Source organism: Polypterus senegalus, chromosome 1 (assembly GCF_016835505.1).
Source record: "Polypterus senegalus isolate Bchr_013 chromosome 1, ASM1683550v1, whole genome shotgun sequence".
Classification (NCBI taxonomy): Eukaryota; Metazoa; Chordata; class Cladistia; order Polypteriformes; family Polypteridae; genus Polypterus; species Polypterus senegalus.
The window spans coordinates 111,587,626-111,610,468 of record NC_053154.1 but is presented as its reverse complement, the minus strand read 5'-3'; the positions used below and the strand labels follow the sequence as shown (position 1 = coordinate 111,610,468).

The window sequence follows — 22,843 nt, the reverse complement described above, 5'->3', positions numbered from 1 at the left end:
TGGTCAGTTTATTAAAAACTTATGCTGAGTCATTTTTGACAATAACCTCTCCTACCAGGTAAATACAAAAGAAATTTGTGTGGACAACTCAATGTCTTTGATCAACTGAAGAATCTTTTTTCACCTCTGCACCTAACACATACGGACACAACTGTGCAATTTATTGTAGAAGTAGATACATTCACTGTAGAGCCAAAAAAACTGAAGCAATGTCCAGACACAAATAATGTACATCTCTGTGCATATTATTGTACAAAATTACTCAGCGTGAAACAGAGTTATGATGTTGGTAATTGAGCATTGTTAGCCATTAAATTGGACCTGGAACAATGATATCATTGGTTGTAAAGAGCCACCTATACTTTATAATTTATACTGACTATATCAAGTTTATGTATTTAAGGAATGTAAAATTATCAAATACTAGACATTTTTTCTTTTGGTCTGGTGATAAAAAGGCAAAACTGATGCATTGCCATAAACCTGATGAAGTAAGTGCAGAACCAGAAAATATTTCACTTGCAGACAAATTTCTGCTGGCGAGTATAATCAGTGATTCCCCTTCCTTACTAGAGGAGATTCTAGCAACACAAAAACAGGTTCCTCTATGGTTGCTAGTCCCGTAGGGAAATATTACACCTCATTACTGCCTTGCATTCACATTTTGGAATGGGCTCATAATTCAGTTATGTTCCGGCATCCTGGGATCATTACAACATAAGAATTAATCAAAAGGTGCTGTTGGTGGGAAAAAAATGTACCTGGGCAGCTGAAATTATATTCTGACATGCCAGGTCAGTAATTGAGCAAAAAATGCACAAGGGATTCCCAATCAGATTACTATAACATATTGAAATCATCTCTTTGTCTTTGGGAAGACATTTATTTTTTTGAGTTTATTAAGAACCTTTTCCCAAGTCTTTCTCACAAGTTTGCCGATACATCTATGATAAAATTGGTTCTAAAACTAATCTGACTTCTGGTTTTCATCTGGAAGTAAACAGTCAGACTGAAAGACTTCTGAACCAGTGTACTGCATGAAAGGCACTGCTATTATACAGTAAAATATATCAGACAGAACCACAAGGAATCCAAACCCACAGATACAGAAATGATTTGTATATTACATTGATGTGAGTATACAAGAAAAAGCTAATAATATAGCTACTCATTTTATCCACTTTACATCTATTCACTAAATACAAAAATGATTAATCTATCCATCCAGACATTCATTCTTCTAGCTATTGTCAAGCCAGCTTAATCTAATTTAGGGTCACATGGGTCAAAGCCTTTTCTGGCAGCATCCAAAGATAATCCTGTTGGGTTAACTGTCAACCTGAATTGGTCTGTTGTGTATATTGGGGGAAAAAATTAATGTGCATAAATATGAAATTATTCAAAGATTAAATAACATGGGTAATTTATCAATGTAAAATTAAATGGAACGGATTACACAATACAGTGGTCCAGCTAATCACTTAGGAAAAGACCAAAACTTATTATTACTGCTAGATGTTATCAGAAGTATGAATAATAGGATCAGAGTCTGTAATTTAAGAAACAAATGTCTTACATTCTCAGGTCATGTAAGGTCTTATAGGCCCTTTCTTAACCACACACCGTGTCATCTCCAAGAATGAAAAGATGATTCCAGGATGCTGACCGTAATTCACTATTCTAGTCCTCTTCTGTCCAATGCCTGTTTTCTTTTTCCCATTTTAACCTTTTCTTTTTACTTGCCATTTTCAGATATGGCCTTTTCTTAGAAACTATGCCTTTGAGGCCAGCATCCCAGAATTGTCTTTTCCAAGTAAACCTTTCAAAGCTAAGGGAGTTGACTGTTAGGACATTGGAGGAGTGGCTGGTGAAAATGGGGCTTTGCAGTCACACATGAATAAAAAATTAATAATTGGTCAATTCAAGCAATAATAGCCATTAGCAACACTAGTAATGTCTTAGCTATATTTTTAAATCAATTTAATTTTATAGTGACACAAAAGGGTGCATCCACACTTTTGACTGGTACTGTATAATGCAGCTTATGTAATTCTTTCTGTGCGATGTAATGGCTTTATTCAAGAGTTTTCGTCCATTTATTTTCCCACCTATCAAATAAAGGCATAGAAACCAAAAACACGACAACGCAGCAAGATGAGTACATTAAGTTCTCAATGGATAGCGATCATCGAGCACTGCCACTCAGACAAAGTGCCTACTGCTCTTCAGGGAATGGTTGCAAAGTTAATTGGAGTAATGACACTGTCACGCATCATAACAATTTATTTATACTTATCGACACATAAAACTGTCAATTCCTTACGGCCATAGCTTATCCCGGAAATAACGGGCACAAGGATGACAGTGCCGCCGTGGGCGACACCGGCATAACCATACAGAAGATGCTGTCTGTATTTCTCTAGTTCAGTTTCAAAGAGTCGTGCAGGACTATACAGCGATTCAATATTGCCAATGCAATGTTCTCAGTAAATCAGCAGTTTTGCCTTCGATGTTTCTGGACGTTTTTATCAGCTTGGAAGCCTATATAATTACCAACAAGCATTTCGATCCCTGTCGCTGACGCACTACACTACACCGCCTGCGCTACGCTGACTTCTTTCCTGTCATCAAACTTTTTTTGCGCTCTTCCTGGTTACTCCGCTCTCGCGTGACTTGCGAAGTGGCGGCCCTGCGCACTGAAACCCTTGTCCGCCATCTCTATACTGGAAGACTTACGAGTGGAAGCGGCGGCGGGGTTTATTATAACACCGCAAAAAAGAGAGAGACCTGGATTGCAAACGGAAAAGAATAAGGACGGGGTCGAGGGGGCTTATTATATCAGATATCTAGGCAACTTTTATTTCTTCTCCCTCAATATACAGGAATACCCCGTTCGTCTTTAATGTAAAAAAAAAAAAAAATCACCCCCACCCCCAAAACCCATAAAGACAATTTAAATATGTCGAATCTCAGCAAAACCAGCTCTAAGAAGGATACCAAGATGAGGATAAGAGCCTTTCCTGTAAGTAGTGCCCGCGGCAGAACGGCAGCAATGAGGGCGAGCTGGGGACGTGAGGGCCGCGGCTTCAGTTCCACTCCATGAACGATGAAGGCCGATTTGATTGTAAACAAAATGGGCTCGGGAATAAAAAGAAGGCTCACAGCTGATTGCTACGCAATGTATACATCTCAGTAACACCTTTTTTATCTGCTGAGGTTTTCTTTACAGTATAGAGTTTTCAATCGCATTTCAGTGCTCCGTGTTTTTTTTTTCTATTATTTTTTTTACAATGTTGTAGGACACTTTCATGGCCTTTGCTGCCTAGTGAACTCATCCTTGCAGTTGTGCAGTGCGTGTAGAAAACGGAACTTGTTACGTGTTAATATATTGTAGTGTCTTGTTTTTACTGTGGTGTTTGAACCAATAGCAGGGGACAGAGTATCACAAACGAACAAGATGTTTTGACACTTTGCATGTAAAAACTGGTAGTTGTCCCTGCCTGTATGAAAAGAGTAATTCACATTGTACAACCAGAAATTGCACAATTAATGTAAATGCATTGCAGGATGGTATTATATAACAGGACGTACATACAGTAATGAAAATGGAAAGGCAGCGTAGAGTACTTAGGATCCACAAAATCTGCTCACGCAAACTGAATATCCATTGGAGGCTTTGACCGTCAGTCCTTGGAGTTCAGATAACTGTCATGTCAGTACAGTCCCCTGTAAATTTTACGAATGCTTTTAGAATCTCAAACTGAGTAGAACGAGTTCAGTTTTTTGGATTTCAAGAGATTGGGGCAGACGGACTTCCCACATGAAAATGAATGTGATAGAGAAATGTTTATCGTTCTATTTGTGCAGGTCATCAAACGTAGAGCAAAGAAATATGCTCAACAAGCCCTGTTCTGCAGTACCTTTATATAAAGACACTTCACAAGTGTGTCCATTATAGTCAGAGCTCTCATTGTGTTTCTCCTTTGAGAATGTCAGTTATTTTATTTTGGAATGGAGACAGTTTTCTTTATGCAAGTGGACCACATCTAGCTTACTCACTGTAAAAGTAATCTACCTGCGTCGTTTTCTACTTTGTGTACATATTCTGACCGGTTCTAGGAAGAAACAGAATGTTAAACAGTTTCTCTTTTAATTGGTTTTTCTTATTTTAGTGGTAAAACTAGACACTGGAATTGGAACTGAGGTCACTTGAAAACATGGCAGAAAGCCTGAACATAATAAGAAAGGGAGTTCAAAGTTCCTAATATTTCAGTTCCATATCATTTTTTCAGTTATTTGTTTTTCCTTTTGACTGTGGTAATAGGCATTTTATTTTATTTTTACCGGTTTAATTTAATGTTTGATGTATTCTTGAAAGTTTTGGACTGTGGAAATTTGTCCAACACATTTATATGTCAAATTTGTAAGGTGAGAGGGACATTTATGAAATCCTGTGACGTTTAGGAATGAACTTTTTATGTGTTGAAAACTTTTATTTGCTAAATTACCATTTGTATTGCTAAATATTTTTGTTAATTTTCAAGCTGACTGTAATATAAAATACCCTGTGCTATCCGGCAGTATACAACCCAGTTTCTGAAAGAGTTGGGATGCTGTGTAAAATGTAAGTAAATACAGATGGATGATTTGCAATGATACATGTAAACCCTATATTTAATTGAAAATTGTACAAAGACAACATGTCAAGTGTTGAAATTGAGAAATGCAATTTTGTTTAAATTATATTTTCATTTTGAATTTAATGCCAGCAACACATTTCAAAGAAGTTGACGGGGCATGTTTACCACTTTGTTGCAGCGCCTTGTTTTTTTTTTTTTTTTTCCTTTTACAACACACTGTAAATATTTGGGAACTGAGAAGACTAGTTGCTGTGGCTTTGAAAGTCAAGTGCTGTCACATTCTTGTTTCTATGGGGTTTCAGCTGCTTAACAGTTTAGGAACTCCTTTAACATGTTTATTGTTCAATAATATGCCAAAAGCTTTAAATGGGTGACGGGTCTGGACTGCAGACAACATATTTTGGCACCCTGATATGGACAGTCTTACAAAGGAGCCCTGCTATTGTACAACCTGCAAAATACAGTTTGTAAATGTTTTGTTGAAATAAACGGAGCCTCATTTGGAAAAAGGTGTTTTTTGGATGGCAGTAAATGTTGCTGCAAAACCTATATATATCGTTCAGCATTAATGATGTCTTCACAGATGTTAGAGGCTTACATATACAATGTGCTCTTAATGCACCTCCATACCATAATGCCAGCATCCATTATCTGTGTGTTAATAACAAGCCGTTTGGTCCCTTTTCTCCTTAGCCTGGAGGACCCAGCCTCCATGATTTTTAAAAAGAATTTCAGATTTTGATTCGTTAGACTACAGGACAGTCTTCCTCTTTGACTTAATCCAGCTTAAATGAGCCGTGGTCCAGAAAAGGTAGTAGTGTTTCTCAGCCATGTTTATATGTGATTCTTCTTTGCATGGTCGGGTTTTAACTTGCATTTGTGACTGCAGCAACAAAGTGTGTTCATTAACAGTGGTGTGTTCACAGGTACTAGACATAGAATCATGGTCGATTTTAATGCAGTGCCACAGAGTTTCAACATTTGATATCTTGTCTTTGTTCTGTCTTCATTTAAATATGGGCTTAAGTGATTTGCAATTCATTTTATTCTGCTTTCATTTACATTTTACACAGTGCCCAATGTTTTTTGAAACAGGGTTCCATATACTTTTTCTAAACTGAACATTAAGGCACATTTGCGGAGTGCTGCAATATCTGTAGAAATTTACTAGTTCAAAGAAGTTGTACCTAATCTAAAAATGATCTGAATTTAAGAATCAGTAGGTTTGCTCGCACACTAAACAGCATCATTCACATGTTACAGAAGTTGTTGCAAGTGGCTTATCAAGTTCAAGATCACCTAGTTGAAGCCTCGGCAGACAGCATAGGGCATGAGGTAGGAGCAAATACTGGATGGGAAACTAGTACATCACATAACTGAATCAAGTAATAATGAAATATTTAATTGATTTCCACAATATTTCCTTACTTAAAGAAAACTGGAAAAAAAAATATCAGTGCTTTTAAAAAAATATTATTTCAAGATGCATCCAGCAGGTGACACCTCAGCACCACACCAGTTCCAATCCCTTAACAGGCCTGACCTCATTGGTTTTCTGGCTATTTCTACTGTTCCAAGGATGAGGTTCCAGAGGTCTCAGATCCCCATCCCCTTCTTAAGGTGAGCAGTGTTCATATGGGCAGCTGCAGCAGAGCTACTCCCGTGGAAAGCAGGAAGGAGTCGTGTTTGCCGTTTCGGAGCTGCGTGTAATTTTAAAAGTTCCTGGAGTGCCAATCCTGCCACCAACCAAGTTTTTCCTGAAACTTGGGAGGAACAGTTGCAGAACTGGATGCAGTTTAACATCATACCCAGGACCTTGTTGTGACCCGGTGGGCTGCTACTTTGAGCAGCATTGTAAAACTGATCCTCCGGCTAAGTTGTTGGACATCTCTGGGTCTGTGGGTCTTGAGGCTAAATTCTTCACTTAACTGTGAAACCCCAGTCTCACGGAGATTGCACAGGTGGTGAACTAGCTGAAGGTAGGGGTGGCTGTAGTGATCTGGGGTGTCCAGGATGAACTTCTCCAGGCAGGTAAGGTGATCTGGAAAACGGGACTTGGCATCCTTATCTGGAAAGGGATTGGTGATTGCCGCAATTACAGGGGGAATAACACTGCTTTCGGTGTCAGGTAAGGGCTTTGCTAGGGTCATCATAAACGTGAATGTCAGTAGAGTTTATTTGCAGCCTTTGTTGATTTTTGTAAAGCATTCAACTTAGTTGATCGAGTTGCCCTATGGGAAATCCAGAGATTTTGTGGGATTGCCCCGAACTTGCTGGATATCATTGCCAGCCTGTACACTGATGCTGTGCAGAGTGGAGACAGAACCTCTGTGTTTTTCCCAGCTGATTCTAGGGTTCTTGCTCCTACTCTGCAGTGTGTTCTTGCTCCTACTCTGTTCAGTGCTTGCATGGACAGGATGTTGGGCAGGATTGGGTTTCAGCATCAGTTGGTGAAGAGAGATTAACCGATCTTGGGTTTACTGACGATGCTATGATTTTTCGTGGTCGATGGAGGCTCTGATCGGGGTTTTTGAGTGACTGATTGAGGATTGTCTTGACTTGCAAGTGTTGTGGATAAAAAAAAAAAAACAAGGTCCAGGCCTTTAATGACGTCTTGGACACAGCCATCAGTGGTGTGTCTGTCTATGGAAAGAATGTTGACCTTGTTGAGTGGTTTATTTACCTCTGGTGTGACATTCATGTTTCTGGTGACTCTTCCTATGAAGTCAGTACAGATTATGAGAGCTTTGGGTGAGGTTGGGTCATGAGGTTGTTGGAAATGGGTGTGTGGCACTCCCAATATCTCTGCAAAAGGACGAAGGTCCAAGTCTTTAGAGTCCTAGTGCTTCCTGTTTTTCTATATGGTTTCGAGACATGGACGCTATCTAGTGACCTGAGATGAAGACTGGACTTGTTTGGTACTGTGTCTCTTCGGAGAATTCTTGGGTTGCTCATGGAGTCTCAAATGAGGCACATTACCTGCATTTTGAGGGAGCATCAGTTGCAGCCCTACGGCCATGTGGCACGATTTCCCCAGGGTGATCTCTCTTGCAGAATCCTCATTGTTGAGGGACCCAAGCAGCTGGATACCCACGTAGCACCTGGCTGCGGCAGATAGATGGTCATTTCTTGAGGGTGGGAATGGACCGCGTGTCTGCCAGGGTGGTTGCCAACCGGTATCCTGTAGTGTTTTGTCGTATGGTGGGGCAGCAAAGTGCTGCACCAGTGCAGCCTCCCCAACCTTTTTGCTCCCCACAGGAGTAGCTCTGCTGCAGCCGCCCGTAGGAAGGCTGATCGTATTATGTACTTAATAAACTGACAATTCATTTTATATGTGTCATTTCTCATATCTAATTGAGATGACGTAGTGAAAAATGACATTGATGATCATTTTTTGCATTTTTATTAAAATTCAGGATTAGTGTGGTTAAAGGATAAGTTCAATATTTTTTAAAGTTCAAAGTTGTTTCTACTCAGTCATGGTTTATATTAGTTTATCACTTGAAATTGCATTCTAAAATGAATCACATTTTATGAAATTTAAAAAATAACATTGCTCTTGTGTTTTATAATGAAGCTAGTGAGTACTGGAGTCCCAATGTGATGAAAAGCCTTAAAACTTACAGAATATTTACATTTTTCAAGCCAAAAATGTTAATTACTGATCCACATCTTGATATTACACACATATTACAGAGCAGAATATCCAAGTCATTTTAAGAAAAGAATAAAGGCAAACTATTGTTATGTAATTCAACCATTTTGAAAGAAGACCGTTTGTGAGCTTTACATGCTGCACATTGATATGATTAAACATTGACGCCCGGATGTGAATTTATATCTGTTTGGTAAATAACTACAGAATAATTACTGAAATGGGCACATGATAGCTTATATTCTTTCACTATACAGAAGCTTTATACCAACTGCTGCTGCTGTTTTGATAATACACTTATTATGTGCATGCAATCAAGTGACACGAGCTGACATTATATAGCCAACTAAAGAATTATCGGCACCCTTCATGAAAATTAGCTGAATTTAATATGTGAAAAGAACCACACATGCAATGGGTGATCTTTTGGGCTTAAACAAATGAGTAAGCATCATGCTTCTATTGTCAAATGGATTTTTGAAACAAGGTTGTTTAACAATGTTGTATAACACTTGTTGAAGGATTTTAGACCATTCTTCCATGCAGAACATTTCATTCAACTCATTGTGATTCTATTGTTTCCTCTTTTATACTTTTCTCTTCAAGTCAGACTACAGATTTTCAGTTGGGTTCAAGTCTTTATTGCAAAACCTTGATTTTGTGTTGCTGCAACCTAATTTTGGATATGTGCTTTGGGTCATTGTTTTATTGGAAGACCCAACCAGTTTCCGCCTTCTGGCAGATTTAACCAGATGACACTGAGTTAACAAGTGCCCGTGGTCCACTGGCAGCAAAACAGTCCCACCATATTTTACCGTGGCATGAGGTGCCGTTCTTTATATGCAGTCCCCTTTTTTCAAAAAACTTGATAATGGCTTGTGTGGCCAACAAGCTTAATTTTTGTCTCATCTGACCACAACATATGATTCTAGTTGTATCTCCAATATTGCTTGGCAAAGTTCAGACACTAAGATTTATGTCTTGGGAAGGGCTTCTTTTAAGTAACTCATTCATAAAACATTTGGTAATTCAGGTGGTGTCTCACTGTTGATTTTGAAATGGTGAAACCCCAAGTTTAAACTTTGTAGTTATGAAACTTATCTTTAGGCCCCACTTAGCATCATCTCACTGGGCATGGGGGCAGTCTGTGGATGCATCCCCTTCCTGGCAAATTTTCAACGGTTTCCTACTTTCCAGTCTTCTTTACTATGACCCTGATTGTGCTTACTGATAATTTCAACTGAATCCTTTTTTATGGTGTCTTTTGCAGTTTACCACATAGCTTTTTTTTGTATTTGAGTTGTGAGCTGTTTGTTTTTTCTCATGTTGATGGATGACAAAAGGATTTTACCTGTGTATTACCTGATATTTATACGCAAGTGAAATGGGAAATGGTCTTACTCCACAAAATTCCTAGACAGTAAAATCAATATCAAGAAACATATTTATAGTATTCTTCGAGTGTCACTAATTTTGTCACACATATTTTTGACAGAATAAGCCATTTCAATGATTAATCAACATTTTTGCAGGATTTTTATTGTATTAAATGAGTATTATTAACTTTTCCCAACATTTTAGGAAAATCAGAATTATTTATATGTATTATTTATATTTTATTAATGTTTTGTTCACTTTCTGGAGTTGACTGTAGGCATCCATCAATCCATCTTCCTAACACACTTACCCAGATCAAGGTGCAGCTGGAGCCTATCCCAGCAAGTAACAGACACCAGGCATGGATGATTCCTGGACAGAGCAATCACACACACAATAGGGCTACTTCAGCAAAGTAAATATATGCATATGTTTGAAATCTGCACTGTGGGAGGAAACTGGAACACTGGGAGAAAATGCAACCTCCACACGGCATTCTCTTTCACTGTGAGACAGCAGTGCTACCACTGTCCTGCCAAATAACAGTGTTTGTTTATATATATATATATATATATATATATATATATATATATATATATATATATATATATATATACTGCTCAAAAGAATTAAAGGAACACTTTTTAATCAGAGTATAGCATAAATTCAATGAAACTTATGGGATATTAATCTGGTCAGTTAAGTAGCAGAGGGGGTTGTTAATCAGTTTCAGCTGCTGTGGTGTTAATGAAATTAACAACAGATGCACTAGAGGGGCAAAAATAAGATGACCCCCAAAACAGGAATGGTTTAACAGGTGGAGGCCACTGACATTTTATCCTCCTCATCTTTTCTGACTGTTTCTTCACTAGTTTTGCATTTTGCTACAGTCAGTGTCACTACTGGTAGCATGAGGCGATACCTGGACCCTACAGAGGTTTGCACAGGTTGTTCAACTTCTCCAGGATGGCACATCAATACGTGTCATTGCCAGAAGGTTTGCTGTGTCTCCCTGCACAGTCTCAAGGGCATGGAGGAGATTCTAGGAGACAAGCAGTTACTCTAGGAGAGCTGGAGAGGGCCATAGAAGGTCCATAACCCATCAGCAGGACCAGTATTTGCTCCTTTGGGCAAGGAGGAACAGGATGAGCACTGCCAGAGCCCTACAAAATGACCTCCAGCAGGCCACTGGTGTGAATGTCTCTGACCAAACAACCAGAAAGGGTGACCCAAGGGCCCCATGTCCTCTAATGGGCCCTGAGCTCACTGCCCAGCAGCATGCAGCTCGATTGGCATTCGCCATAGAATACCAGAATTGGCAGATGCACCACTGGTGCCCTGTGCTTTTTGCAGATGAGAGCAGGTTCACCCTGAGCACGTGACAGAAGTGAAAGGGTCTGGAGAAGCCATGGAGAACATTATGCTGCCTGTAACATCATTCAGCATGAGCAGTTTGGTGGTGGGTTAATGATTGTCTGGGGAGGCATATCCATGGAGGGTCACACAGACCGCTACAGGCTTGACAAAGGCACCTTGGCTGCCATTAGGTATCAGGATGAAATCCTTGGACCCGTTGTCAGACCCTATGCTGGTACAGTGGCTCCTGGTGCATGACAATTCCTGGCCTCATGCGGTAAGAGTATGCCGGCAGTTCCTGGAGGATGAAGGAATTGATACCATTGACTGGCCACCACACTTTCCTGACCTAAATCCAATAGAACACCTCTGGGACATTGTTTTGGTCCATCCAATGCCACCAGGTTGCACCTCAGACTGTCCAGGAGCTCAGTGATGCCCTGGTCCAGATCTGGGAGGAGATCCCCCACAACACCATAAGCATGCACCAATGTTGTCAGGCATGTATACAAGAACACAGGGGCCATACAAAGTGCTGCGTACAATTTTGAGTTCCTGCAATTAAATTTTGGCAAAATGGACTAGCCTGCCACATAATTTTTTCACTCTGATTTTTGGGGCCTCATTGAATTCAGGGCTCTGTAGGTTGATCATTTTCATTTCCATCAAACGATGTGGCATCCTTTCGTTCCTAACACATTACCCAGTCTATATCAGTATAGATATCCAGGAGGATTTCTTTTTCCCATTGAGATCTGATGTGTTTTCAAAGTGTTCCTTTCATTTTTTTGAGCAGTTTATATATATATATATATATATATATATATATATATATATATATATATATATATATATATATATATATATATATATATATATATATATATATAGTTTGTATATATTCTCTCTGCTAAAGGCTCAGTAATAGTCATCCATCCTCCAAATCTAACTTACTCACATCAATGTGGCATGGCACTTATACCTCAGGGCACAAGACAGGAGCAACAATTAGATAATAATAAATACAGTAATATCATTCTTATAGTTGTTGTTGTTCTCAGTATCTTCTATCCATTAATCTAGTCATTTGTTTCAGCTATAGTCCTAGTACAGACACACAGAAGGTCAGTTTAGCAATGCCAATTCACCTACATCTAACCAGTTTCAAGATTAGCAAAGTTAGCACTGATTATTGGAAAGCAAACCCTGTGGAAACATTCAGAAGTTTGCCGAGCTCCTTAAAATGCCTTGAAGGGGAGAGGAAAACTAAACTAGTTTTGAATGGATTATAATGGTATAATGGTCTTTAATGTGTTCCTGAGAACTAGGGAAACTTTACTGGACTGAGTATTATGGCCAAAAATGTGGGCTGATCTGTGAGGCAGCAGTGCTAACCACTGCCATATAGACAATAAAAGACACAGACAGAACGAATACTACAAACTGCCACAAACTAGTAACAGGTAAATAAAATATAGATCATTGCATTCCCAGAATTCCGGTATTGTGGTCATCATTGGTGTAGTAGAGCCAAATAGCAACTTCAACTGAATCTTGATTCAATGATTACTACCCACAAGCACATGGGAAAGGCACTATATAAATAAAATATATTATTATTATAACTGTTGATTGCATAACCAGTCCTCCCACATCCCATCTTATTCTATGTATGTATCTGTGGATGCATGTGAGGTCCTCCCCTACGACTCTGGATTGTATGCACTTAGACAGTGGACAAATAATCGAACTGGTGGACATCTATAGAAGCGTTTATTATAATTGAAGAATGAATATTAGGCATGGGTAAAAAGATTTTTTTTTTGATTAATCGTTATTTTTTGTTTAAATGATTCAATATCAATTCTTAAAAGTCAGAAGATTGATCTTGTGAATCTCTGCCCAGCTCAGTTACTATATGTAGATTTTTGCTTATCTTCGTTTTTGGCGTCTCATCCGGTAGATGTCGCTAATATGCATGTTAAGGCTTTCTACATTAAAAACACTTTACTGTCTTGCATAAAATGGGGTGTCCTCTTTAACTGAAATAGGTGTCTTAGATACATAAATCTGATGTGTGGACTACGGATTCGAATGGTGTGTTGGTAAGGAACAACTGGAAAAAAAAAAAACAAAGCCATATGTAAGCTCTGCAACTCAAACATTAATTTATTGTTGTAACACAACAAATTTGAGTAATCACTTCTCCCAACATAACCCATTAACACAATCTCAGTCGTCATCCAAACGAGTAGAGCCTAAACAATCTACACTGGTGACAGTGTAAAAAATTACAGAATTAGATCTACACTGGTGACAGTGTAAAAAATTACAGAATTAGCTGCAATTTTTATCTGTAAAGATAAGAGACCCTACACCACTGTTGAAAATGTGGGCTTTAGACAAATGATACAGGTTTTTTAACTGTGGTATGTTATACCAACCAGAAAGCAATTGAGTGAATTTAATGTACGTATGAAGAACTTAAGCAAAGCATTGCCATGTCTCTCAGGCAATTGAGAAAGTAGCCCTAACTTGTGACAGCTGAACATCCAGGACAGCAGATTTCCATGTGGCAGTCACACAATTAAAAAAACAAAACAACTAGGCACCTGTGACGGGTGTATGCGCGCTGCATGCCTTCACACTGGGAGCAGCTTTGGTGCCTATATACAGAGCTGCCATGATGACTCCCTGTTCCAAAAACTTTTATAGCATTTCCAATACGCTGTTCCATTGTGCGATCGCATCAATCGTGTTTGAGCTGGGAAGTCCAATAAACATTGCTTCTCTTTAGCACATGGCTAGCTGAACTGCTACTGTGGAAAACATTTGCAGTGTGCTTCACCTGGCAAAACAAGCGGGCAGTTGTTGGAATTTTCAGAGCAGCCTGTGATACAAAAGTGAGCGTGTGCACAAAGCAGTGAACCTGAATTAGCTACATTATCAGTCACGATGACTGGTACTTTTTCTTTTATGTTCCATTCATTCAGTGCTGCTGTCAACATGCATCAGCACAAGATCCTTGTTTTAAAATGCTTCCTTTTTGTGTGAGGATTGTGAGGGCACATTTTTGGGACTGATTAACATGACTACTACAAGTGAGCAACTGAAGATAGGTGTAACTTGTAGAATTAAAGAAAGACACAACTCTTCCCGCTGTATCTTTAATATTAACAAGTTCAGGGTTACTTCTTCTTAAATAACATTTGCATAAGCATAGAATGACATGAAGTCACTATGTAGACACTCTTCATATAAAGTGTTGCTGAAATTTGTAACATTACAGTGCATCCGGAAAGTATTCACAGCGCATCACTTTTTCCACATTTTGTTATGTTACAGCGTTATTCCAAAATGAATTAAATTCATTTTTTTCCTCAGAATTCTACACATAATGACAACATGAAAAAAGTTTACTTGCGGTTTTTGCAAATTTATTAAAAATAAAAAAATTGAGAAAGCACATGTACATAAGTATTCAGACTTTGCCATGAAGCTCAGAATTGAGCTCAGGTGCATCCCGTTTCCCCTGATCATCCTTGAGATGTTTCTGCAGCTTAATTGGAGTTCACCTGTGGTAAATTCAGTTGATTGGACATGATTTGGAAAGGCACACACCTGTCTGTATAAGGTCCCACAGTTGACAGTTCATGTCAGAGCACAAACCAAGCGTGAAGTCAAAGGAATTGTCTGTAGACCTCTGAGACGGGATTGTCTTGAGGTACAAATCTGGGGAAGGTGACAGAAAAATTTCTGTTGCTTTGAAGGTCCCAATGAGCACAGTGGCCTCCATCATCCGTAAGTGGAAGAAGTTCGAAACCACCAGGACTCTTCCTAGAGCTGGCCGGCCATCTAAACTGAGCAATTGGGGGAGAAGGGCCTTCGTCATAGAGGTGACCAAGAACCCGATGGTCACCCTGTCAGAGCTCCAGAGGTCCTCTGTGGAGATAGGAGAACTTTCTAGAAGGACAACCATCTCTGCAGCAATCCACCAATCAGGCCTGTATGGTAGAGTGGCCAGACGGAAGCCACTCATTAGTAAAAGGAACATGGCAGTCCGCCTGGAGTTTGCCAAAAGGCACCTGAAGGACTCTCAGACCATGAGAAACAAAATTCTCTGGTCCGATGAGACAAAGATTGAACTCTTTGGTGTGAATGCCAGGCGTCACGTTTAGAGGAAACCAGGCACCGCTCATCACCAGGCCAATACCATCCCTACAGTGAAGCATAGTGGTGGCAGCATCATGCTGTCAGGATGTTTTTCAACGGCAGGAACTGGGAGACTAGTCCGGATAAAGGGAAAGATGACTGCAGCAATGTACAGAGACACCCTGGATGAAAACCTGCTCCAGAGCGCTCTTGACCTCAGACTGGGGCAACGGTTCATCTTTCAGCAGGACAACGACCCTAAGCACAAGGCCAAGATATCAAAGGAGTGGCTTCAGGACAACTCTGTGAATGTCCTTGAGTGGCCCAGCCAGAGCCCAGACTTGAATCCGATTGAACATCTCTGGAGAGATCTTAAAATGGCTGTGCCCCGACGCTTCCCATCCTACCTGATGCAGCTTGAGAGGTGCTGCAAAGAGCAATGCGCGAAACTGTCCAAGGATAGGTGTGCCAAGCTTGTGGCATCATATTCAAAAAGACTTGAGGCTGTAATTACTGCCAAAGGTTCATCGGCAAAGTATTGAGCAAAAGCTGTGAATACTTATGTACATATGATTTCTCAGTTTTTTTATTTTTAATAAATTTGCAAAAACCTCAAGTAAAACTTTTTTCACTTTGTCATTATGGGGTGTTGTGTGTAGAATTCTGAGGAAAAAAATGAATTTAATCCATTTTGGAATAAGGCTGTAACATAACAAAATGTGGAAAAGTAGCAAGCAGGAGCTGAAGAGGGTTGCATTCGAAGCTTGGTAGAGCATCACCAGTAAAGATACTCGGCACCTGGTGATGTCTGTGAAACACAGACTTCAGTCATTGCATGCAAGCAACATTCAGCCAAGTACTAAATACTGTATGACTAATATACCTTCCATTTTTATATCCGAAACTTTATGGTGCCCCTGATTGGAGGGGACCTTGTAGGAAAAGTGTTATAATTTCTACATGGTGTGACCGAAATGTATGCAAATACCCAAAGTCTCCATTATCTGCTTTAATTATGTCTGAATTGTTTCATTTGTCATTTTAAACTGTGTAGCAGGGTGGTAAATAAAGGAAAAATAAGTCTTTGTCCAAAACATTATGGAGGGCACTGTATTTTAGCTAAGTTATACCTGGTTTCACTCCAGAAAATAAAATGTATTACAAGGTATAAAAATGAAGTCAAAGTTAGCAGTACAGGCTCTTATTTCACATTTCACTGGGCACTTTTTTTGGTTTAACAATATCTTGCAAAGTGTTCAAAATCAAGGAGAACGGTACAGTAAAATATATTCCAACACAGGCAAGTTTAATTTTCCTTATTGTCACTATACACTGAAATATGTTGTAAAATAGTACAGCTTGCAAATTAGCATTTTCATTTGTATTGAGCTCATTAAAAATAAATGATGGCATTAAATTCAGCACGCTACTTTTCGTGATTAAATACAATGATTTTGTTTTAAAGCACCAAATGATAACTGAGTAAGAAAAAAATTACTTGTGAATATAAATTTAAAATTAAGATGCAGTGAGAAGATACTTTATTAATCCCAAGGGGAAATTCACATAATCCAGCAGCAGTATACTGATACAAAGAAACAATATTAAATTAAATAGTAATAAAAATGAAAAAATGAAAAAAATTAAAATAAAAAAAAAGTTAGCATTTACTCCCCCGGGTGGAATTGAAGAGTCGCATAGTGTGGGGGAGGAACGATCTCCTCAGTCTGTCACTGAAGCTACTCCTCTGTCTGGAGATGACACTGTTAAGTGGATGCAGTGGATTATTCATGATTGACAGGAGTTTGCTTAGTGCCCGTCGCTCTGCCACAGATGTTAAACTGTCCAACTTTAATCCTACAATAGAGCCTGCCTTCTTAACAAGTTTGTCCAGGCGTGAGGCGTCTTTCATCTTTATGCTGCCACCCCAGCACACCACCATGTAGAAGAGGGCACTCGCCACAACAGTCTGGTAGAACATCTGCAGCATCTTACTGCAGATGTTGAAGGATGCCAACCTTCTCAGAAAGTATAGTCTGCTCACTTTGAAATAATATTGTGGCATCGTAAATAGTTATCTCATCCTAGTTGGCCATCTGTTAAGAACAGCAATATACTAAATGTAGACCTGTACGTGTTATGTTCTAAAACAGATTTGTACCTCTCGATCCTTCCCTTCTCTCATTATTTCAAAACATTTTATTAACAAGTTCATGAAGTATACACAGGTTTAAAGTAGGGCTGACTGATTGAACATTGCTATTTGAATTTAGTTTGATTTTTTTCAAAAAGGTCTTATTTGACATCAAAAGCTGACATTAGATTGTTAAAAATGTTATTTGTATTACCCACACTAATTTTGGCATCATGTTACACCAAATGCGCCACATAAAGCTGCAGTGTTTTGAAGATCTGTTTTTGCATTTTTCTTCCATGATCAGCCATTTTGTAATTTGGAATGGTTACCTTGTTATCTTTATTGGGAAAACTTACAGCTGGATCCTTGCACATTTTTTTTTCTTTCAATCTTGCAAGTGTACTTGGGGCAGCTTTTCAAAAACGCATTTCCGGTGCCCTGATTCTGTCTCATTCACTCTTAAACCCGAGGTCCCTGACTGCTGTTTAATGGTAAAACCTTCTCATTAAAGCAAATGGAAAATCAGTCATATTTTTGATTTTCCTTTAATCACAACACTTTAAAATCCCTACTTTAAAAAGCCTATACGCTGTGTTGTACAATTAATCTCCATCTTATTTGGCTGCAAGTTTGACACACAATGCCTTAAACAATGAGATGTAATTAAAAATATTCAGGCCACCTGTATTACAGCATTACTGCATGCAGATTGTATGGACCTTGACTTGATACCGTGAGTAGGATAGTCTACAGGCATCGGCAGGAGTTTTTACTGAATACTCTGATATTAACATTACCCTACTGCTGCCCATTGTGCCTGCCAATTCTGTGCTTTTTTACTTTGCTTGCTGTTTTTAATCCTGTTATGATCTTAACTGACAGCAACACACAAGAGTTGTCAAGTAAAAGAGGTTAAACCCTTACGAGTCACATATGCAGGCACAGTGCACCAAAACATTATCAATATTTTTTTTTATTTAAATTTTTTTTTTTTTTACTCCTTGTGTAAATTACAAAGGGCTTATAACTGTATTGCATGGGTCTTGTAGCACTTAGCTGGTGCCCCTGCACTGCAAATATATTGTGCTTTTTATGTAAATAACAGTTATCCATGTACTGCTAGGATGTTTTTTAATTTAAGCTAGTGGTGTTTGTTCTTGTGCGGCTGTTGCTATAACATTCTAACTGTTAAAGTACTGCATGTTCAGACGAACATGTTTGATGCTCAGAATTGTTATCTTAATTTTGAACATGTTTGAATATTTACAAATTTTTAATTAGAATATTCAAACCATATTTTATGGCTAAATTGATAGCCCTAGTTTAAATTAAGCATGTTAGATTGAGAGCTGATGCTTCCTTTTTCAGTTGCACCTAGTTATTAACTGATAGCTGGTTATAAAAACATTTAAACAATTAAAACCTTAATGCAGCTGTTTAAAACTAATATAGGCAATTAAGGCTTTTGAATCATACCAAATGAGTTAAAAAAAACATTGTTTTAGTAGTAAATAGATGGATTCTAATTAAAAATTTGGTTAAAGAAAAAAAAAACAAACCCTGTGGCCACTGTGGAACCTCAGGACGAGAGTCGAGTACCCCTGTGTAGACTCTTGGCTTCTGAGCATTAGGTTTACTGGTAGCCTGTTTTTTGTCTACATTTAACTAGATCATCGCTGCTAACTGTTGGTGGTTACCTCAAAGGTGTCACAAGTTTAATATCAAATTGTTCAGGCAGTACTGTATATTATTTATTTATTAGAGGGCACTTAATTGAATTCAGACTCCTTAATCTTTGTTCTGGCTTTCTAGTTGTACTGACTTGTCAAGTTACACCACCTACACTAAAGAGAATTATACCCACCCACACTAAATTGGAGAAATGCCCTTAAGTTGCATTTTGCAGTCACTTGTTTAACTTTTTTTGTATTGAGTCCTTCATCACTTATCCTTTAATGATTGTGCTGCTTTTCAAAGTCTGTAAGTTTTAATTTGACGTTTCTCTCTCATATTAGAATATACAGTATTCCTATCTTGTATTGAGGGGTAACATTTTTCAGCAATTGCTTTAATACATCCATGCAAGTGTTTAGCTGTGTGGTTTCCAGATGTCTGTTTTCCTCTGCTGCTGGTGGCGGGCAAGTTTAAGAAAGGCAGATACTGTACACAAGGTGTGACATGTATTGCGGAAAAATTATAGTTGTCATGGTCTAAAGGTAAGCACACTGATGTCAGTAAAGCAAGTTTTTTTGGCAGTGTGATCACTTTTGTTTTTCTAAGCAGATGTGTGCAAAGTAGGACTGTCAAATTAGCCAAAAAATAAGGGTTGAATATTCTAGTTAAAATTTGTAAATATAGGAACATATTCAAACTTAGGTTAACGATTCTGTTGTACGCTCTATATTTTAATACTTTAATATTAGAGTAAGGGCCACACAGCAAGAAAAATCACTAGCAGCTAAAAAAAAAAAAATCCTAGCATTACTCGGGCAACTGTTATTTAAATATACATCACAATATATTTGCAGCACAGCGGCACCAGCTAAGGGCCGCAAGAGTCACACAACATGGTAATAAGCACTCTGTGATTTGCACAGGCACCTCGAAAAACAACAAAAAAAAAAAAATTAATTTAATGCTGCATGATGCCAGAACATGTGGCTTATAAAGGGCTTAAGCTCTTTAACATCTTAGCATTAAACAACAGAGAGTTTTGCAAATAAAGATGACAAGCATGCCATTCAACATTGCAAAGCGTGTTTTGGAATAACATGATGCCAAAATTATTGAGGGTAAAACAAACAACCATACTTTAAACAATCTAGTGTTAGCTTTTGTCTTTAAATAAGACCTTTTTGAAATAAATTCAAATTATATTTGAATAGCAACTTTTGATCTGACAACCCTAGTGCAAAGAGTACAGAAGTATTCAGCAGATCTGTGTACATTTGTGGCTGCAGATATACCACTGCATAAATAAAAGATGAGCAGTTGGAATTGCAGGTGAAGCAGTTATAGCATGCCTTAACAGTGTAAACAGTGCAGAGGGTAAACAACGTCAGTTTCAGTTAGAGAGAGTGAGAGCTGTTGTAATAAATGCAAAACAAGTCATCAGATGACCCTGGATGGTCAAAATTGACAAAAATTTGGTTTGAGTTTTTGACTTAGCTACGTTTAGGTCTCAGAAACACATATTTGCAACCAAACAGACTTTAGATTTTTTTTTTCAGTTATTCAGAAAACAATATCTGCTTACTGAAAAGTAATTGTATCAGGGTTTGAACAGCAGACCTCTGAAATCCAAACAATCACTTTGTATATCATTTTCAGGGGAACCTAACAGCATGTGGGAATGTTCAGATATTTTTTTTTTATATTTTTCCTTTATTCTGCATTGTCCCATCTTTCTCAAAACAAAAAAAACTTTAATTTTCTTTTGCAAATCTTTCATGTTTAGCCATCCTAAACATAGGTTGTATGCATCATGTGTCAGTAATGGTAATCATTGAAATTTCAATCAGTAAGTTATTAAAAATGTCAAACTTCATATCAAATGAAGATGTCCTATATCATGTTGCTGAACAGAGAATGAGATTCTCCATGGCCAAAAGAGTAGCTGGTACTTGAGGATACCACTGTTACATCCCTACAGAAGATGGCAAACTCAAAGTCGGTCAGGTGCCTGGTGCAGACAGTCAATTGACTGAATATTCACCACAGAAGCAGCAGCTGAGATTCTGCCCTCTCTGGATCGAACGCATGATGGATCACATGCATCCCTCCTGTTTGATCGGTGTCCTATTGGAGGCTGTTGGGTGCATATATAATGAAAAATGTTTGATTAGTGTGATATTTGAGAAGAGTGAAGTGGAATCGGACTTCCTGATATGTTTCATGCACCCAAACATGATGCTGCACAATCTTTCCATTGGCCTCCTAGAGACTACTGCTTAGTGCATCTACAAAAGTCAGTGGGTGACAGTACCATCTTGATCTCAAAGGCAGAGATGCACTGCAATTGAAACAGAAATGAAATGGGTCACATACTTGCTGCTGAAATACCAAGTTGTTAACAATTCATTATAACTAGTGTTCTATTTAATGACAAATCAAGCTGATGTTGTTCATGTGTTGTGTTTAATGTGCCTTTGGTGATTTTTTTATTCCCATTAGTCCTGTACCCAAGTTAGTGATGAAGAACTTGATGCTTATCTTTACTGACACTTGGGGGCTTTGCCCCCTGCTTACTTCGCTCATCAACCCCATGGGCAAGTGCTACGCGCCAACAATTTCGGATCTCTGCCACTTGCGTTGTTAAGAGGGGTGCTGAATGTACTTCAAGGAGACGCGGTTGCTCCTAGGGCTGTGCGATATGACCAAAATCTTATATCCCGATATTTCATTTCATATCCCGATATCACGATATAGTACATTTTCTTTGTATTCAGTGAATAGTTTATATAATCACCACTCCTTTTTTTCATTTAAATTAAAAAAATCAAAAATGAGAAGTACTCAACTTGTAATTATTTCTGTTCTTTTATTTAGAACATTTGAGCAAATGTTTGACTTAGAATGTAAACATAAAATGTTAATGTATCAAATATAAAACACTTTTCAAAAACAAATTACTAAAGGCCCAATATAAAATACTGCTATATAAAATGCCTGACATAAACAAAATGTGAACTGTAGCAGAAATAACTCTCACAACATATATTAAATATAAAAGGATCAAAGCACTAACAACTAAACTATATAAGGCCAATAAACCCTTTAAACAAAATAAATACAAGTCTAACATTAACTGTCAAAACCAAATGTAAACATTGTACTTCAAACTGTAGCAGCAATAAGGCTTACGACAAAAATATATTAAATATATAATATTAAATATAATATTTTTTAGACTACATTCTAGTAAAATGTTAATTTGCACATCGTAGTGTGGCAAATCTCCGTTAATGAGTTATAGCTGATCGCCCGTCGTGGGACTGGGCGGCGCTAGCGTGTTGATGCTGTCCAGCCCCAAGCACGGGCGATCCGCGGTAACTCGTTAACGGAGATTTGCCGTGTTAATGCAGTTGTGGCGTAAACTTAATTTTAACAAGATTAACACTGACAGCAAACACTGCAGGGAAAATTATGCCTTAAGCAAATTGTTTTGGTAGCAATTAATCTTCCAAGCTTTTAACATGCTTGTTTAAATAGTACCTTTACAACTGTAATATCCTACGTGGCCTGCCTCTCAGTTGTAAACTCTCTGCATGCTTGCTCATGTGCTTTTTGCGGAGGTGGTAGAAGAGGTTTGTCGTGTTGGAGTCTGTGGTAGCGATCGGTTTGCAGCATAATTTGCACAGTACCGTTTTCTGGTCCGTGTCAGACTCTTCAAATCCAAACTATCTCCATACTACAGAGGTAGCCCCTCGTTTAGGAACAAGGTCCTTCTTTGTGGATCTACCTGGTGTTGCCTCGTCTTCATCAGCCATGCTAGTGTGTCTGCATCCACGTGGTGGCCATCAAAAC

General features: G+C 38.4%; 1 protein-coding gene across 1 annotated transcript in view; it reads left to right on the top strand.

Annotated features, from left to right (window-relative positions):
* The first annotated feature begins 2,668 nt into the window (after positions 1 to 2,668).
* Positions 2,669 to 22,843, top strand: part of cul3b (cullin 3b) — a 122,590-nt gene continuing 102,415 nt past the window's right edge. Inside the window, exon 1 of the mRNA XM_039756147.1 lies at positions 2,669 to 3,022. Within this exon, the coding sequence (XP_039612081.1) occupies positions 2,960 to 3,022 (63 nt within the window). The 5' untranslated portion in view covers positions 2,669 to 2,959. The remainder of the gene's footprint in view (positions 3,023 to 22,843) is intronic.